The sequence below is a fragment of the Enhydra lutris genome, unplaced genomic scaffold (assembly GCF_002288905.1).
Source record: "Enhydra lutris kenyoni isolate GAN:26980312 unplaced genomic scaffold, ASM228890v2 scaffoldscaffold88, whole genome shotgun sequence".
NCBI lineage: Eukaryota > Metazoa > Chordata > Mammalia > Carnivora > Mustelidae > Enhydra > Enhydra lutris.
Genome location: NW_019154172.1, coordinates 2,402,693 through 2,416,444, shown reverse-complemented (window position 1 = coordinate 2,416,444; position 13,752 = coordinate 2,402,693). Strand labels below are relative to the sequence as shown.

Here is a 13,752-nt window from a genome sequence, read left to right as displayed (position 1 = left end):
TTCGCTTAGTCTTCACTTCCGGGTCCGCCATTTTGTTGCCTCCATTTCTCCACGAGGGGGGGTTAAAGGCCCCCAAAATATGCATATATGAAAAGGCCAAAAAGTAACCGTCAGTGACAGGGAGTGTTAACTAGAGAAAGAAACGGGACCAAACTGGCGGGCTCGGTGAAAGCGCGGCCGGCAGCGTCCCGGACGAGGAGGTGAGAGGGAAGAAGACGTGTGGACTCTGGGGGGGCGTCGGGGCTGGAATGGAGACTGCTGTGAGAAGTTGCAACGCGTCCCAGCCCAGCCCCGGACTTCTGGGTGCAGACAGAGCGGCGCCCCGCGGGGGCAGCTCGGGGAGGGGGGATGAAGAGGAAGGGGATGCTGCTGGGAGGAAGGGGAGGGGACTGGGAGGTGAAGAAGGGGGTGGGTGTAAGACCTGGGGCTGGGGAGCTGGACCCAGGGAAGCGAAGGCCATGGAGGTGACCGCCAGGGGGCAGCCCGGAGTCCGGGCTGGGGGCTGCGGCCTTGGCTCCTTACCCCCATTGACTCTTCCAGAAAGACAACGTTGCTGTTTGGAACTGGAGGATTTGTGATGAAGGAGGAAACGGGGACTCTCAATTCTCTGACCTCGGTAATAGCCTAAAGATTTTGAGTGAGCTCAGTAATCGAAGCAAGAGTAGTACGGGCTCCGCCCCCAGTTGTTGCACAGTTGTTTGTGCAGCTGGCGGCTGGTGGAGACGTCTGCAATAGAAAAAGTGGGAGGAAAGTCGTCAGAACATGGACTCTTCAATTCCATTTCTCCTTCTCGTTAGGTTTCTCCTGTCCTCACAGATTTCCTCGAGCCAGCAGAGATTATCCCATTCTTTTCTCTCTTCCCAAAAGTACTTCTTTCTCTTAAACATCTGTAGAAAAAGACATTCTGTGGCTTACCCCCAGCAATTTTAACATTTTTGGCTGTCGGGACCACATCTTCATCGTGCCATTTGACCCACCCAGTCCAATTGAGATGCTCTTAAGTATCTATTTTCACACAGGCTTTGAAACAGTGAAACAGAACTGCCCCACCCAAATTCTTACATCAACAAATGTAATTACTCTGTGATAATAGAGTACTTTGTCGTTGAGAGCTCAAGCACTTCGTTAGTTATTAAAACAGAGTTATTCAGAGTTCTTGTATGTTTGTTTGGGAAGGGGAGTGGGTGCTTTGTTACTTTATTAATCTCCAAAATCCTAAGAGACAAATTGAATCAGATGTTGTCTTTTCACTTCATGTATAGGGAAAGTAGAGGTACATCCAGTAAGGGAGAATATTTTCCCCGTGTTTTTAATAATCAGGAAGCTTTAAGGTGCCCAGACTGTCCTCATCTTACTGGCTTCATCTCTTTTCTGGTGGGTATTGTCAGTGTTTAGGTAGGCTATGGGAGAATGGCACATAATATCCCCTCCCCCAAATGCTGTTATTTTAAAAATACATTTTGCTTTTACTTTGGAGAGATGCTTCAGGTTAACTCAAAAGACTCAGGGTAGAGGAGGAAAGAACCTTGAACACAATTCTAGGAGACCTCTTTTATATCAGGTGATAAATACAACACCCTGCTTATTTTCTAATCCCAAAGTTTAACTGTATCTTTGTATAGTAAGAAATAAGACTTTTCATGGCCTATTTAAAGAATGGGATTACAGGGGCACCTGGGTGGCTCAGTGGGTTAAGCTGCTGCCTTCAGCTCGGGTCATGATCCCAGGTCCTGGGTTCGAGCCCCGCATCGGGCTTTCTGCTCAGCAGGGAGCCTGCTTCCTCCTCTCTCTCTGCCTGCCTCTCTGCCTACTTGTGATTTCTCTCTGTCAAATAAATAAATAAAATGTTAAAAAAAAATGGCTGGGACGCCTGGGTGGCTCAGTTGGTTAAGCAGCTGCCTTCGGCTCAGGTCATGATCCCAGCGTCCTGGGATCGAGTCCCACATCGGGCTCCTTGCTCATCAGGGAGCCTGCTTCTCCCTCTGCCTCTGCCTGCCATTCTATCTGCCTGTGCTTGCTCTCTCTCCCTCTCTCTCTCTGACAAATAAATAAATAAAATCTTAAAAAAAAAAAAATGGGATTACAAATCTGGGTCAGCTGCCATTTAGTGATACTGATACATGGGCTCACAAATACGGTTAAAGAAAAGTGGGGGCACCTGGATGGTTCAGTGGGTTGAGCGTCAGACCCTTGATTTTGTCCCAAGTCATGATCTTGGGGTCATGGGATCAAGCCCAGTGTCAGGCTCCACACTCAGTGCAGAGTCTACCTATCCCTCTTCCTCTGCCCCACACCACACTTGCTGTCTCTCTCTCTCTCAAATAAATAAATAGAATCTTAAAAAAAAAAAAAAAAGATAAGTGGGGTTCCTGGGTGGCTCAGTTGGTTAAACATCTGACTCTTGATTTTGGCTTAAGTCATGATCTCCGGGTTGTGCAATTGACCCAGCCTCAATCTCTGCGCTGAGCACCAAAGCCTGATTAAGATTCTTTCACTCTCTCTCTGCACCTCCCCTCCCCTGCTCATGCACTCAAGCTCTCTCTTAAATAAATAAATAAATAGTGATACAATTAATGTATGTTTGAAGGCAGACTATGGTGAGAAAAATCAACCTCAGAAATACTTGGCAAGGGGCACCTGGGTGACTCAGTCATAAGTGTATACCTTTGGCTCAAATCATGATCCCAGAGTTCTGGGATTGAGGACCGCATTGGGCTCCCTGCTTAGCGGGAAGCCTGCTTCCCCCACTCCCCCTTCTTGTGTTCCCTCTCTCGCTGTGTCTCTCTCTGTCAAATAAATAAATAAAATATTATTTTTTTTCTTAAAGAAGTACCTGGCAAGAGTTCAGGTGCTGAAGACAACAGTTGCAATGGGATAAAATAAACTTATTTAAAGGATCTGTTTTGGGTGCCTGGGTGGCTCAGTGGGTTAAAGCCTCTGCCTTGGGCTCAGGTCATGATCCCAGGGTCCTGGGATCGAGCCCCACATCGGGCTCTCTGCTCCTCGGGGGGCCTGCTTCCTCCTCTCTCTCTGCCTACTTGTATTCTCTGTCTGTCAAATAAATAAATAAAATCTTTAAAATAAATAAATTAAATAAAGTCCAAAAAAGTTTAAAAAAAAATAAATAAAGGGTCTGTTTTCTGGATGTATCAGCTTCCCCAGAATGTGAAGCAAACCAGATTTCTCCTTAAGCAGATACCTCAACCTTCAACTGACTATTTTTTTACGGTAGAGAATAGCTGAAATTTCACTATTAGGATACTTCTGCTTTTTGCCACATTTCTGAACATCCCTTTGTAGGGAATTCTTCCCCTTTGTGATCAGTTATGTTGAAAGTGTTTGAGATTTGGTGATACAACTTTTATATATAGTGTAATTTGAGAAAATGTGAGGGAGTCATTTATGACTAATAAACCACCAAAAAATTTGCTCTTTTTTTTTTTTTTTTAAAGATTTTATTTACTTATTTGAGAGACAGTGAGAGAGAGCATGAGATGGGAGAAGGTCAGAGGGAGAAGCAGACTCCCCATGGCTGGGAACCTGATGTGGGACTCAATCCTGGGACTCCAGGATCATGACCTGAGACGAAGGCAGTCACTCAACCAACTGAGCCATCCAGGCACCCTTTGCTCTTGTTTTTAACTGTTGGTAATAAAAAAAAACCTAGATTGAAAATTTAATTTGATACTGTAAAAGGAAGGCAATCATGGAGAAATGCAAAGTGTCGGTTTTCTGTAATAAGGCATTGCTATCATTTTTTTCTCCAGCATTTTCTTGAGTTGTAAAGCCTGACATAGAGGTTCATACTATTAAAGTCCATCCTCTTCTCTTGAACATACTTATTCAAAGGATCTGGACTGGAGCCTGGCGTATACTCATTTTGAACAAGCTCCTGGTGGTCTCCCAGACACCCGTGTTTGAGGACAATGCTCAATGATATAGACTGGAAAATTAAATGCTATAGTAGCTGAATGATTCGCCTAAGCCAGTGATTCTCAAATTTTCTGGTTTCAGTATGTGTGTGTGTATCTATCTATCTATCTATATACACACATTTATATGTATATGTGTATATATATATTTATTATTTTAAGATTTTATTTATTTTTTTTGACGAGAGGGAACACAAGCAGGGAGAGTGGGAGAGGGAGAAACAGGCTTTCCACTGAGCTGGGAGCCCAGTGGGGGGCTGTATCTCAGGACCCTGGGATCCTGACCTGAGCTGAAGGCAGGCGCCTAACAACTGAGCTACCCAGGTGCCCCAGGACTCATTTATATTTCTAAAAATTATTGAGGATTCCAATGTGTTATATCTGTTGGGATTTACTGTTTTAGAAATTAATTTTGAAATGCTTATTAGTTAAAATACAATTGTAAATCCTGTACATGTTAACATAAATAACACATGTTTTTTAAGATTTATTTATTTATTTGACAGAGAGATCACAATTAGGCAGAGAGGCAGGCAGAGAGGAAGGCAGGCCGGAAGCAGGCTCCCTGATGAGCAGAGAGCCCAATGCGGGGCTCGATCCCAGGACCCTGAGATCATGACCTGAGCTGAAGGCAGAGGCTCAACCCACTGAGCCACCCAGGTGCCCCTAAATAACACATTTTTAAAAATTTATTTGTCAGAACGAGAGGGAGACAGAGCACAAACAGAGGGAGTGGCTGGCAGAGGAAGAAGCAGGCTCCCCACTGAACAAGGAGCCCAATGTGGGACTCTATCCCAGGACCCTGGGATCATGACCTGAGCCAAAAGTAGTCACTTAACCTACTAAGCCACCCAGGCATCCCTAAATAACACATTTTTATGAAAAATATATCTTCCAAGTTAAATAATAAGAGGAATAGCATTGTTCATTATTTTTGCAAATCTCTAACTTCTAGCTTAATAGAAAACAGCTGCATTCTCATATTTACTATTTCATTTAATCTGTTGCAATATGTACTTGGAGAAAAGAGGAGTAAGTTAAATGGCTTTTTCAGGTAATTATGGGTGTTCTTTGGTGCTACACAAACACTGGACAAAGTGGCAGTTTATTTATTTATTTATTTATTTATTTGACAGAGAGAGAGACACACAGTGAGAGAGGGAATACAAGCAGGGGGAGTGGGAGAAGGAGAAGCAGGCTTCCCATGGAGCAAGGAGGCCGGTGCGGGGCTTGATCCCAGAACTCTGGGATCACTACCTAAGCTGAAGGCAGACACTTAACGACTGAGCCACCCAGGCGCCCCAAAGTGGCAGTTTGTTTGTTTGTTTCTTTCTTTCTCTCTCTTTCTTTCTATCTTTTTTAAGATTTTATTTATTTATTTGACAGAGATCACAAGTAGGCAGAGAGACAGGCAGAGAGAGAGGGGGAAGCAGGCTCCTTGCTGAGCAGAGAGCCTGCGGGGCTTAACCCAGGACCCTGAGATCATGACCTGAGCTGAAGGCAGAGGCTTAACTCACTGAGCCACCCAGGCGCCCCAAAAGTGGCAGTTTCTTAAAAGTTAGTTGCAGTGAGGAATCTGAAACCATATCAATGAAATTATTATACTCTGTTACCTTAAAACACCCTGATCTTTCACTTTGTTTGTACTTACACATGATTTTATAACATGCATTGGTCATTTGAAAAATATTGGTTCAGCAGATTATGCAGGCGATCCAAATGTTGTTGCATTTTATTATACAATATTTAAAAATCACATTCATTAGTATTACCACTAATTTCATCAGAAAAGTCTGTAGTAAGCTGTCAATTCATAGTGGTAGATTTAAGTTTCCCAAAATTCTACTTTTGCTTGAAAACTCAAATTATAAAAATTATAATTAATAATTGTTAGTAAATACTGCCAGTTGTTTTCCTTGAAATGGCAGCTCACTCTGTTCATTTTTTTATAAGTGTCTGCCATATCTGAGTCTGCATAGCCTTAGTGTTTGTTCATCATTCTTTCATGTGCCGTAACATTTCTACTCACAGTTGTTTCAAAGGGATGAAATGCTGTTTTAGTGCTTCCTTAAGCTAAAGAGGTGGTCATGTTTTGCACAGATTTCCAAAGGATTTTTCTGAATATTGAACACTAAAGACCTATTTAGGGCCTGAAACTTTGCCAAGTATCTGATTGTGTTAGGTGAGGTAGAAAGGAAACGCCTTACTGGATAGTCAGCTTGAGAAGTGTCTTGCATATGTTTAAGTACAAGAGGTCTTCTAAAAACATTTACAGGCAGCTTTCCTTATGTTTGAGTTATAGCTTCCCGAAAACATTTGTTCCTATGCATAAAGATGTCTTTGGTGGATTTGGGGAAGAGGTTGCTAGAAGCAGCAAGAAAAGGCCAAGATGATGAAGTGAGAACATTGATGGCAAATGGCGCCCCATTCACCACAGACTGGGTAAGTTCTTTTAACTATTCCCAATGTGCACTGTTACCAATTTCTTCCTTTTTTTCTTTCCCAAAGATTTTATTTTTAAGTAATCTCTACACCCAGTGTGGGGCTTGAACTTAAAACCCCGAGATCAAGAGTTGCACACTCTACTAACTAAACCAGCCAGGCATCCCTCCAACCTTTTCCTTAAAGGCTAAACAGACTTTATTGATTTTTCTTCATTCCCTTTCTGCCTCACTCTCCCTATAAGAGTTTTATTTTCTTTGTTTCATCTAAATATATAGTCTTCTAGTTTCCTAAATTGCAGGTGTCTCCTGTGGATATATAGGTGGTAATTATAAGGTATTACAAACTTGGGATTTTTTTTTTTAAGATTTTATTTATTTATTTGACAGAGATCACAAGTAGACGGAGAGGCAGGCAGAGAGAGAGAGAGAGAGAGAGGGAAGCAGGCTCCCTGAGGAGCAGAGAGCCCGACGCGGGACTCGATCTCAGGACCCTGAGATCATGACCCGAGCCGAAGGCAGCGGCTTAACCCACTGAGCCACCCAGGCGCCCAAACTTGTGATTTTCTATAATGCTTTTTAGAGTATTTCCTGAAGGTTTTTTTTTTTTTAAAGATTTTGTTTATTTATTTGACAGAGATCACATGTAGGCAGAGACGCAGGCAGAGAGAGAGAGAGAGAGAGAGGAGGAAGCAGGCTGTCCACTGAGCAGAGAGCCTGATGCGGGGCTCGATCCCAGGACCCTGAGATCATGACCTGAGCCGAAGGCAGAGGCTTTAACCCACTAAGCCACCCAGGTGCCCCTAGAGTATTTCCTGAAGGTTTAATTCTCCCTGGAGTGTACTTAGGTTATAGGTTTCTGTAATTAGCTAGAAATTAAACAAAGTCAGTATAATAAGAGTGCATTCCTAAACTAAATGAATTACGTGTTTCATTTTCTCTAAAGTGTCCTGGTTAATCAGAAATAGTCTAGGCATTTTCTTTCCTTTTTACCACTGCTAAAAGAACATTAAGAGGAAGGTATAATTTCACGAGCCCAGGCAGCCATCTTGAAGAGGTAGATTTTAAAAGGGTTGCCTAATTTTTTTTTTTTTTAAAGATTTTATTTATTTATTTGACAGAGAGAGATCACAAGTAGGCAGAGAAGCAGGCAGAGAGAGAGAGAGGGAAGCAGGCTCCCCGCTGAGCAGCGAGCCCGACGCGGGACTCGATCCCAGGACCCTGGGATCATGACCCGAGCCGAAGGCAGCGGCTCAACCCACTGAGCCACCCAGGCGCCCCAAGGGTTGCCTAATTTAATTATTTTTATTTTTTTAAGTAATCTCTGCACCACAGACTGGGTAAGCTCTTTTAATTATTCCTAATGTGTGCCTTACCAGTTTCTTCCTTTTTTTTTTTCAAATATTTTATTTTTAAATTTTATTATTATTATTTTTAAAGATATTATTTATTAATTTGACAGAGAGAGAGAGATCACAAACAGGCAGAGAGGCAGGCAGAGAGGGGGTAGGGGAAACCGGCTCCCCGCTGAGCAGAGAGCCCGATGTGGGGCTCTGGGGCTCTATCCCAGGACCATGAGATCATGACCTGGGCTGAAGGCAGAGGCTTAACCCACTGAGCCACCCAGGTGCCCCTCAAAGATTTTATTTTTAAGTAATCTCTAGACCCATTGTGGAGCTCACATTCACAACCCTGAGATCAAGAGTCATGTGCTCTACTGACTGAGCCAGTCAGTTAGCATTGCCTAATTTTAACAATTCAATGAACTGGTGTCCTCTATCCTGGGGTGATTAATTCATAACTTTAGAGGCCAGCAGGTACTTAGCACTTCACAAAAAGGAAGAAAAGGAAACCTATGAGATTAGCATTTCTATTAATAGACCTGAAAAGTGCAATGTGAATTAAAGTCAGTCAGACACAGAGGCTGAACATATATGGAATGCAAAAAATAAACAGCATAGGCTTAAAATAAAGGACCTAACACAAAGAAAGGAATAGATCTCTGGGCAAAGTGGCCAAAGATAGAGAATTCTTACAGATTTACTTTGAGACAATCCAGGCTTCTTATTGCTATTGACACGCCATTGCTAAAATTTTATTGCTTCTTCATCTCATCAGTCTTTTTGCTTTGCTTTACCGTGTCAACAGACTTCTGTTCAGCCAGTTAAATTTGCACAGCAAATCTCAGTGACTTTCTAGTCTCTGCCCTTTTCCTAAGAATTGTTTTGAACCCACCTACCCCTTTCCACTACTCAATGCAGAATGTTCTGGTTTATCCATTTTTTTTTAACCTTCTTCTAAGCTTTGCTTAACATCATGTCCTTTAGAGAATCTTTCCTGATATATATGGAATCTTTCCATCTGACTTAAATCCATTATACTTAGCACTTATGTAATTGGTGGTATATTTATTTGCCTTAATTAATATTCTTTACACCTGTTGCACAACCAGATTGTCACTCCAAGGACAAGAACCATAGACTGTACCTCTTGTTCATTTGTGTCCCTCCGACAATGATTTAGGACTCTGCACACAGTTGATATTCAATGAGTATTATTTTCCCACAGCTTGGAACATCACCCCTCCACCTTGCAGCCCAGTATGGTCATTATTCCACAGCAGAAGTGCTCCTTCGAGCAGGCGTTAGCAGGGATGCCCGGACCAAAGTGGACAGGACCCCTTTGCACATGGCTGCAGCTGATGGACATGCACACATCGTGGAACTGCTTGTTAGGGTAATAGTGGCAGATCTGTATCGTAAAAAAGACACTCACCTCCCTGTTTTCTTACTTAAACGGGTGGTAGGAAACTAGGCTGGGAAAGATTAAGTTTAGGACAGTTCATAGCATAGATTTGTGTCTCTTTCAAGAGACATCATGGCTATAAGGATTTTGTTTTCTAATCTTTTACAGGCTAAGCAGACTCTATTGATTTTTCTTCATTCTCTTTCTGCAGGTGTTTTCTGTACTTAAGCCTATTTTTGTAGGCTCTCAGCTCTGTTAATAAACGCAGCAAAAATCTGTTCTTTTCCCCTTCCTTTCCCATCTGTTGTAATTTCCCAGTTGTCCTTAAAAGACCCACTCATTGAAGATATTATGTCTGTCATCATTCAGGAGAATTTGAAGAATGTTTTTCCATTTGATATTTCTATGTGATCTAAATTTGAATATGTGTAATCTCCATTGAAATTCTTCTTATTTTGGCTGATGGGATCTTGCACCTGTGCTACTATAACCAGTGTCTCTTTGAAAAAAATTACGTCTCTGTGACAGAATGGTGCAGATGTGAATGCCAAGGACATGCTGAAGATGACAGCTTTACATTGGGCTACAGAACACCACCATCGAGATGTTGTAGAGCTTCTTATCAAATATGGAGCTGATGTCCATGCTTTCAGCAAGTTTGATAAATCTGCCTTTGACATAGCCCTGGAGAAAAAGAATGCTGAAATTCTGGTCATCCTTCAGGTCTGTTTCTTTTTATACCCCCAGAATACATTTCAATTGAAGTTGAGAAATTTTTTTTTTATAGGATTTGAATCAAAATTGAATTTGCTCTGTTTATCAAGGTAGTACTTCTAAACTTCTGATATGTCTCAATCTTGTGACTCAGTGTCATTGGTATCTTTAAAAAAAAATAGCATTCTAGGGTGCCTGGGTGGCTCAATCAGGTAAGCATTTGCCTTGGGCTCAAGTCATGATCCCAGGGTGCTGGGATCGAGTCCCATGTCGGGCTCCTTGCTCAGCTGGGAGCCTGCTGCTCCCTCTGCCTGCCACTCTCCCTGTTTGTACTCTCTCTCTGTCAAATAAATAAATTATTTTTTTTTTAAAGCATTCTAGGGGTACCTGGGTGGCTCAGATGATTGGCATTTGCCTTGGGCTCAGGTCATGATCCCAGGGTCTTTGGAGAGCCTGCTTTCTCCCTCTCCTTCTGCTGTTCCCCCTGTTTGTGCACTCTCTCTCTGTGTCGAATAAATAAATAAAATATTAAAAAAAAAAAAACAGTAACCAGTAAATGGATAATCTGTTTCAACTGAGGCTCTTAATCAAAGGGATAATTATATGTAAAAAATGGGTATCCAGGAGCACCTGGGTGGCTCAGTGGGTTAAGCCTCTGCCTTCGGCTCAGGTCATGATCTCAGGATCCTGGGATCGAGTCCCGCATCCTGCTTCCCCCTCTCCCTCTGCTGTTCCCCCCACTTGTGCTCTCTCTCCTTCTCTCACTCTCTGTCAAATAAATAATTTAAAAAAAAAATGGGTATCCATTTCTGCTGCATTTTCAGGAGTTTGTTTGTTTATTCCTTTTTTCTGACTGATGGTTCTCTATAGACCGGTTGTCCTCTTTAGCTTTCAATTCCTTATTTAGAGCTCTTTTGTAGTTGGACTTCATAAGTAAATATCATGTTTGTAGAAAACTGCTTCTGAAAGTCAGAAAATAAAATAAAGGTAAGTATCTTTACATCGAAATTGTACAGAGAGCCCTGGAAGCAAAATGCAGCATATGGAACTAGACTTTAAAATCTGGCACTCATTTATTTGCTTGTTATATATTCTCTTAGGAATTTCTTCAATGCAAAATGGAACAAGTAGTTGGACAAAACTCTGGAGAATATTGTTCTTTGCAAATTTGCTGCAGGGATCTCCGGCTAGCACATTGACCTGTATATAATTGATAGAATGTTCATGCTGAAAATTACTTCTTAGGTTCCCCACCTCATTTTCCAAATAAGAAAAAAACAAGTTCCCGACAGGTTAAGTGAATTGTCTAGAAGTTTTTGCAAATGATACAGTTTTTGGGAAATGATAATACTTTTTTTCTTTAAATTAGAAATAAACTTGGGAAAGCAACCTAACATCTCTGTTGCCCTGATCTGGAAAACAAATAAACAATCAAACAAAACAAAAAAGAAAACCAGTAGTCTTTTTTTTTTTTTTTAAGATTTTTAATTTATTTATTTGACAGAGAGATCACAAGTAAGCGGAGAGGCAGGCAGAGAGAGGGGAAAGCAGGCTTCCCGCTGAGCAGAGAGCCCAATGTCGGGTTAGATCCCAGGATCCTGAGACCATGACCTGAGCCAAAGGCAGAGGCTTAACCCACTGAGCTACCCAGGCGCCCCAGAAAAACAGTAGTCTTAATGAGAACTCTGAGCTCCCTGGGACATTGTGTTCCACCACTAGTTCTGCTCAACAGAGCATTGGGGTGGGAGTGGCTGTTCAGTAACTGTATAACTAAGGCTAACAAGTTCTGACTTTGAAATATCCTGCCTTGTTTGGTAGGAAGCGATGCAGAATCAGGTGAATGCTAATCCCGAGAGCGCCAACCCCGTGACTGTGGCTGCCCCATTCATCTTCACATCTGGAGAAGTTGTCAACCTCGCTAGCCTTGTTTCTTCAACCAACACCAAAAGAACCTCAGGTAATAATCTGATAACGTGGCATTTATTTTAGACTTAAAATGAACAGAACCCCAGTTTTTCCTATGAGATGAATTAATACTCTATCTGATACCTACTTGTTTATTAAACTATTCCCCAAATAGAAGATATATAATAGATTTTAAAGCCAATGCATTTATTCTTCCTGGGGGAAGAGATCATACACAGGGATTACACATCAGTGCTTACCGTATTAAAAGTAAAATATTCTACAGATTGATCTGTGGAAGGGTTATGTATGACTGCAAAATGAAAACATAAGGGTGCTTCAGTATGGTTACCACTAAGGAAAATAGTTAAATACTCATAGTCTAAAACAGTGACAAATAAACCAGAATAAATGTAAATGGATATTGGAGTGCCGATATAAAAGAGGTACATGTGATCATTTGAATAAAGTATAAGAGCTTTGATTTATTCTTGGAAACATAAGTAAACAGCAAAATGGCAAAGAAAAGCTCATTTTGAGATCTGTATGTTTTTAACAAAAACATCTATCTAAAAAGGAGCAAACTGAGCTATTTTCAACATTTCTTTACAAATATTTGTTTTAGGGGCGCCTGGGTGGTTCAGTGGGTTAAGTCTCTGGCTCAGGTCATGATCTCAGGGTCCTGGGATTGAGCCCTATGGCGGGCTCCCTGTTCAGCGGGGTGCCTGCTTTCCCCTCTCTCTCTGCCTGCCTCTCTGCCTACTTGAGATCTCTCTCCCTGTCAAATAAATAAAATCTTTTAAAAAAACACAAATAGGGCACCTGGGTGGCTCAGTGGGTTAGGCCGCTGCCTTCGGCTCAGGTCATGATCTCAGGGTCCTGGGATCGAGTCCCGCATCGGGCTCTCTGCTCAGCAGGGAGCCTGCTTCCCTCTCTCTCTCTCTGCCTGCCTCTCTGTCTACTTGTGATCTCTCTCTGTCAAATGAATAAATAAAATCTTTAAAAAAAAAAAAAATAAAATAAAAAAAAAATAAAAATAAAAAAACACAAATAAATAAATAAATAAAAATAAAAATAAAAAAACACAAATATTTGTTTTACAATGAGGGAGTTTGTGTCCTAATTTACATCAATTTTCTTACTGACTCGGTTTCTTTTTCTGTTTCTGACTTTCACTTAAAAATAAGACACTGTAGGGGCGCCTGGGTGGCTCAGTGGGTTAAAGCCTCTGCCTTCGGTTCAGGTCATGATCCCAAGGTCCTGGGATCGAGTCCCATGTCAGGCTCTCTGCTCAGCAGGGAGCCTGCTTCCTCCTCTCTCTCTCTCTGCCCACCTCTCCACCTACTTGTGATCTCTCTCTGTCAAATGAATGAATAAAATCTTAAAAAAAAAAAAAATAAGACACTGTATTCTAGTTAAGTTTGTATAATATCGGGATGCCTGGGTGGCTCAGTTGGTTAAGCGTCGGCCTTCAGCTCAGGTCATGATCCTGGGGTTCTGGGATCAAGTCCCATATCAGGCTTTGCTCAGCAGGGAGCCTGCTTCTCCCTCTCCCTCTGCCCCTGCTCATGTGTGTGCTCGCACTCTTTCTCTCTTTGTCAAATAAATAAAATCTTTTTTAAAAAAAGGTTTGTATAATATCAAGGAAAGATCTTGAATGAGGTGTTATAATTGAGGGGCAGTGTGGTTAAATAGAAAGAACATACACAATATACATAGAATTTTACATTCAGTACTGCATTCAAATACTGATTTATTAATTGACTACATGCTTGACCTTGGAAAACTCTTACTTCTCTAAGCCTTCTTTACTTATCTACAAAATTGGGATATAATAATACCTACTTTATGAGGTTATGAAACTTTGTATTTCCATTTTATAGCAGGACTTCAATAATAGCTAGGGTTAAATGTAAATAGAACTCCTCAATGAAAGTTCATTCTGTTATGCCCTCAAGGGGGCAGTAGTGACCTTCATTTTTATAAGCCATCAACTATCATTTAAAAATCACTGT

General features: G+C 41.6%; 1 protein-coding gene across 8 annotated transcripts in view; it reads left to right on the top strand.

Moving 5' to 3' along the window:
* The first annotated feature begins 24 nt into the window (after positions 1-24).
* LOC111162012 (GA binding protein transcription factor beta subunit 2) overlaps positions 25-13,752 on the top strand; it is a 32,258-nt gene continuing 18,530 nt past the window's right edge. For 2 of the 8 annotated variants that reach the window (XM_022526160.1, XM_022526159.1), the window contains exons 1-3: positions 5,858-6,374; positions 9,647-9,841; positions 11,651-11,789. In XM_022526160.1, coding sequence (XP_022381868.1) covers positions 6,267-6,374; positions 9,647-9,841; positions 11,651-11,789 — 442 coding nt within the window. In that variant the 5' untranslated portion in view covers positions 5,858-6,266. Of the gene's footprint in view, positions 201-537; positions 617-5,857; positions 6,379-6,675; positions 6,711-8,941; positions 9,110-9,646; positions 9,842-11,650; positions 11,790-13,752 lie in introns of those variants that run through there. The other 6 variants (XM_022526158.1, XM_022526156.1, XM_022526154.1 and 3 more) reach the window with 6 other exon arrangements.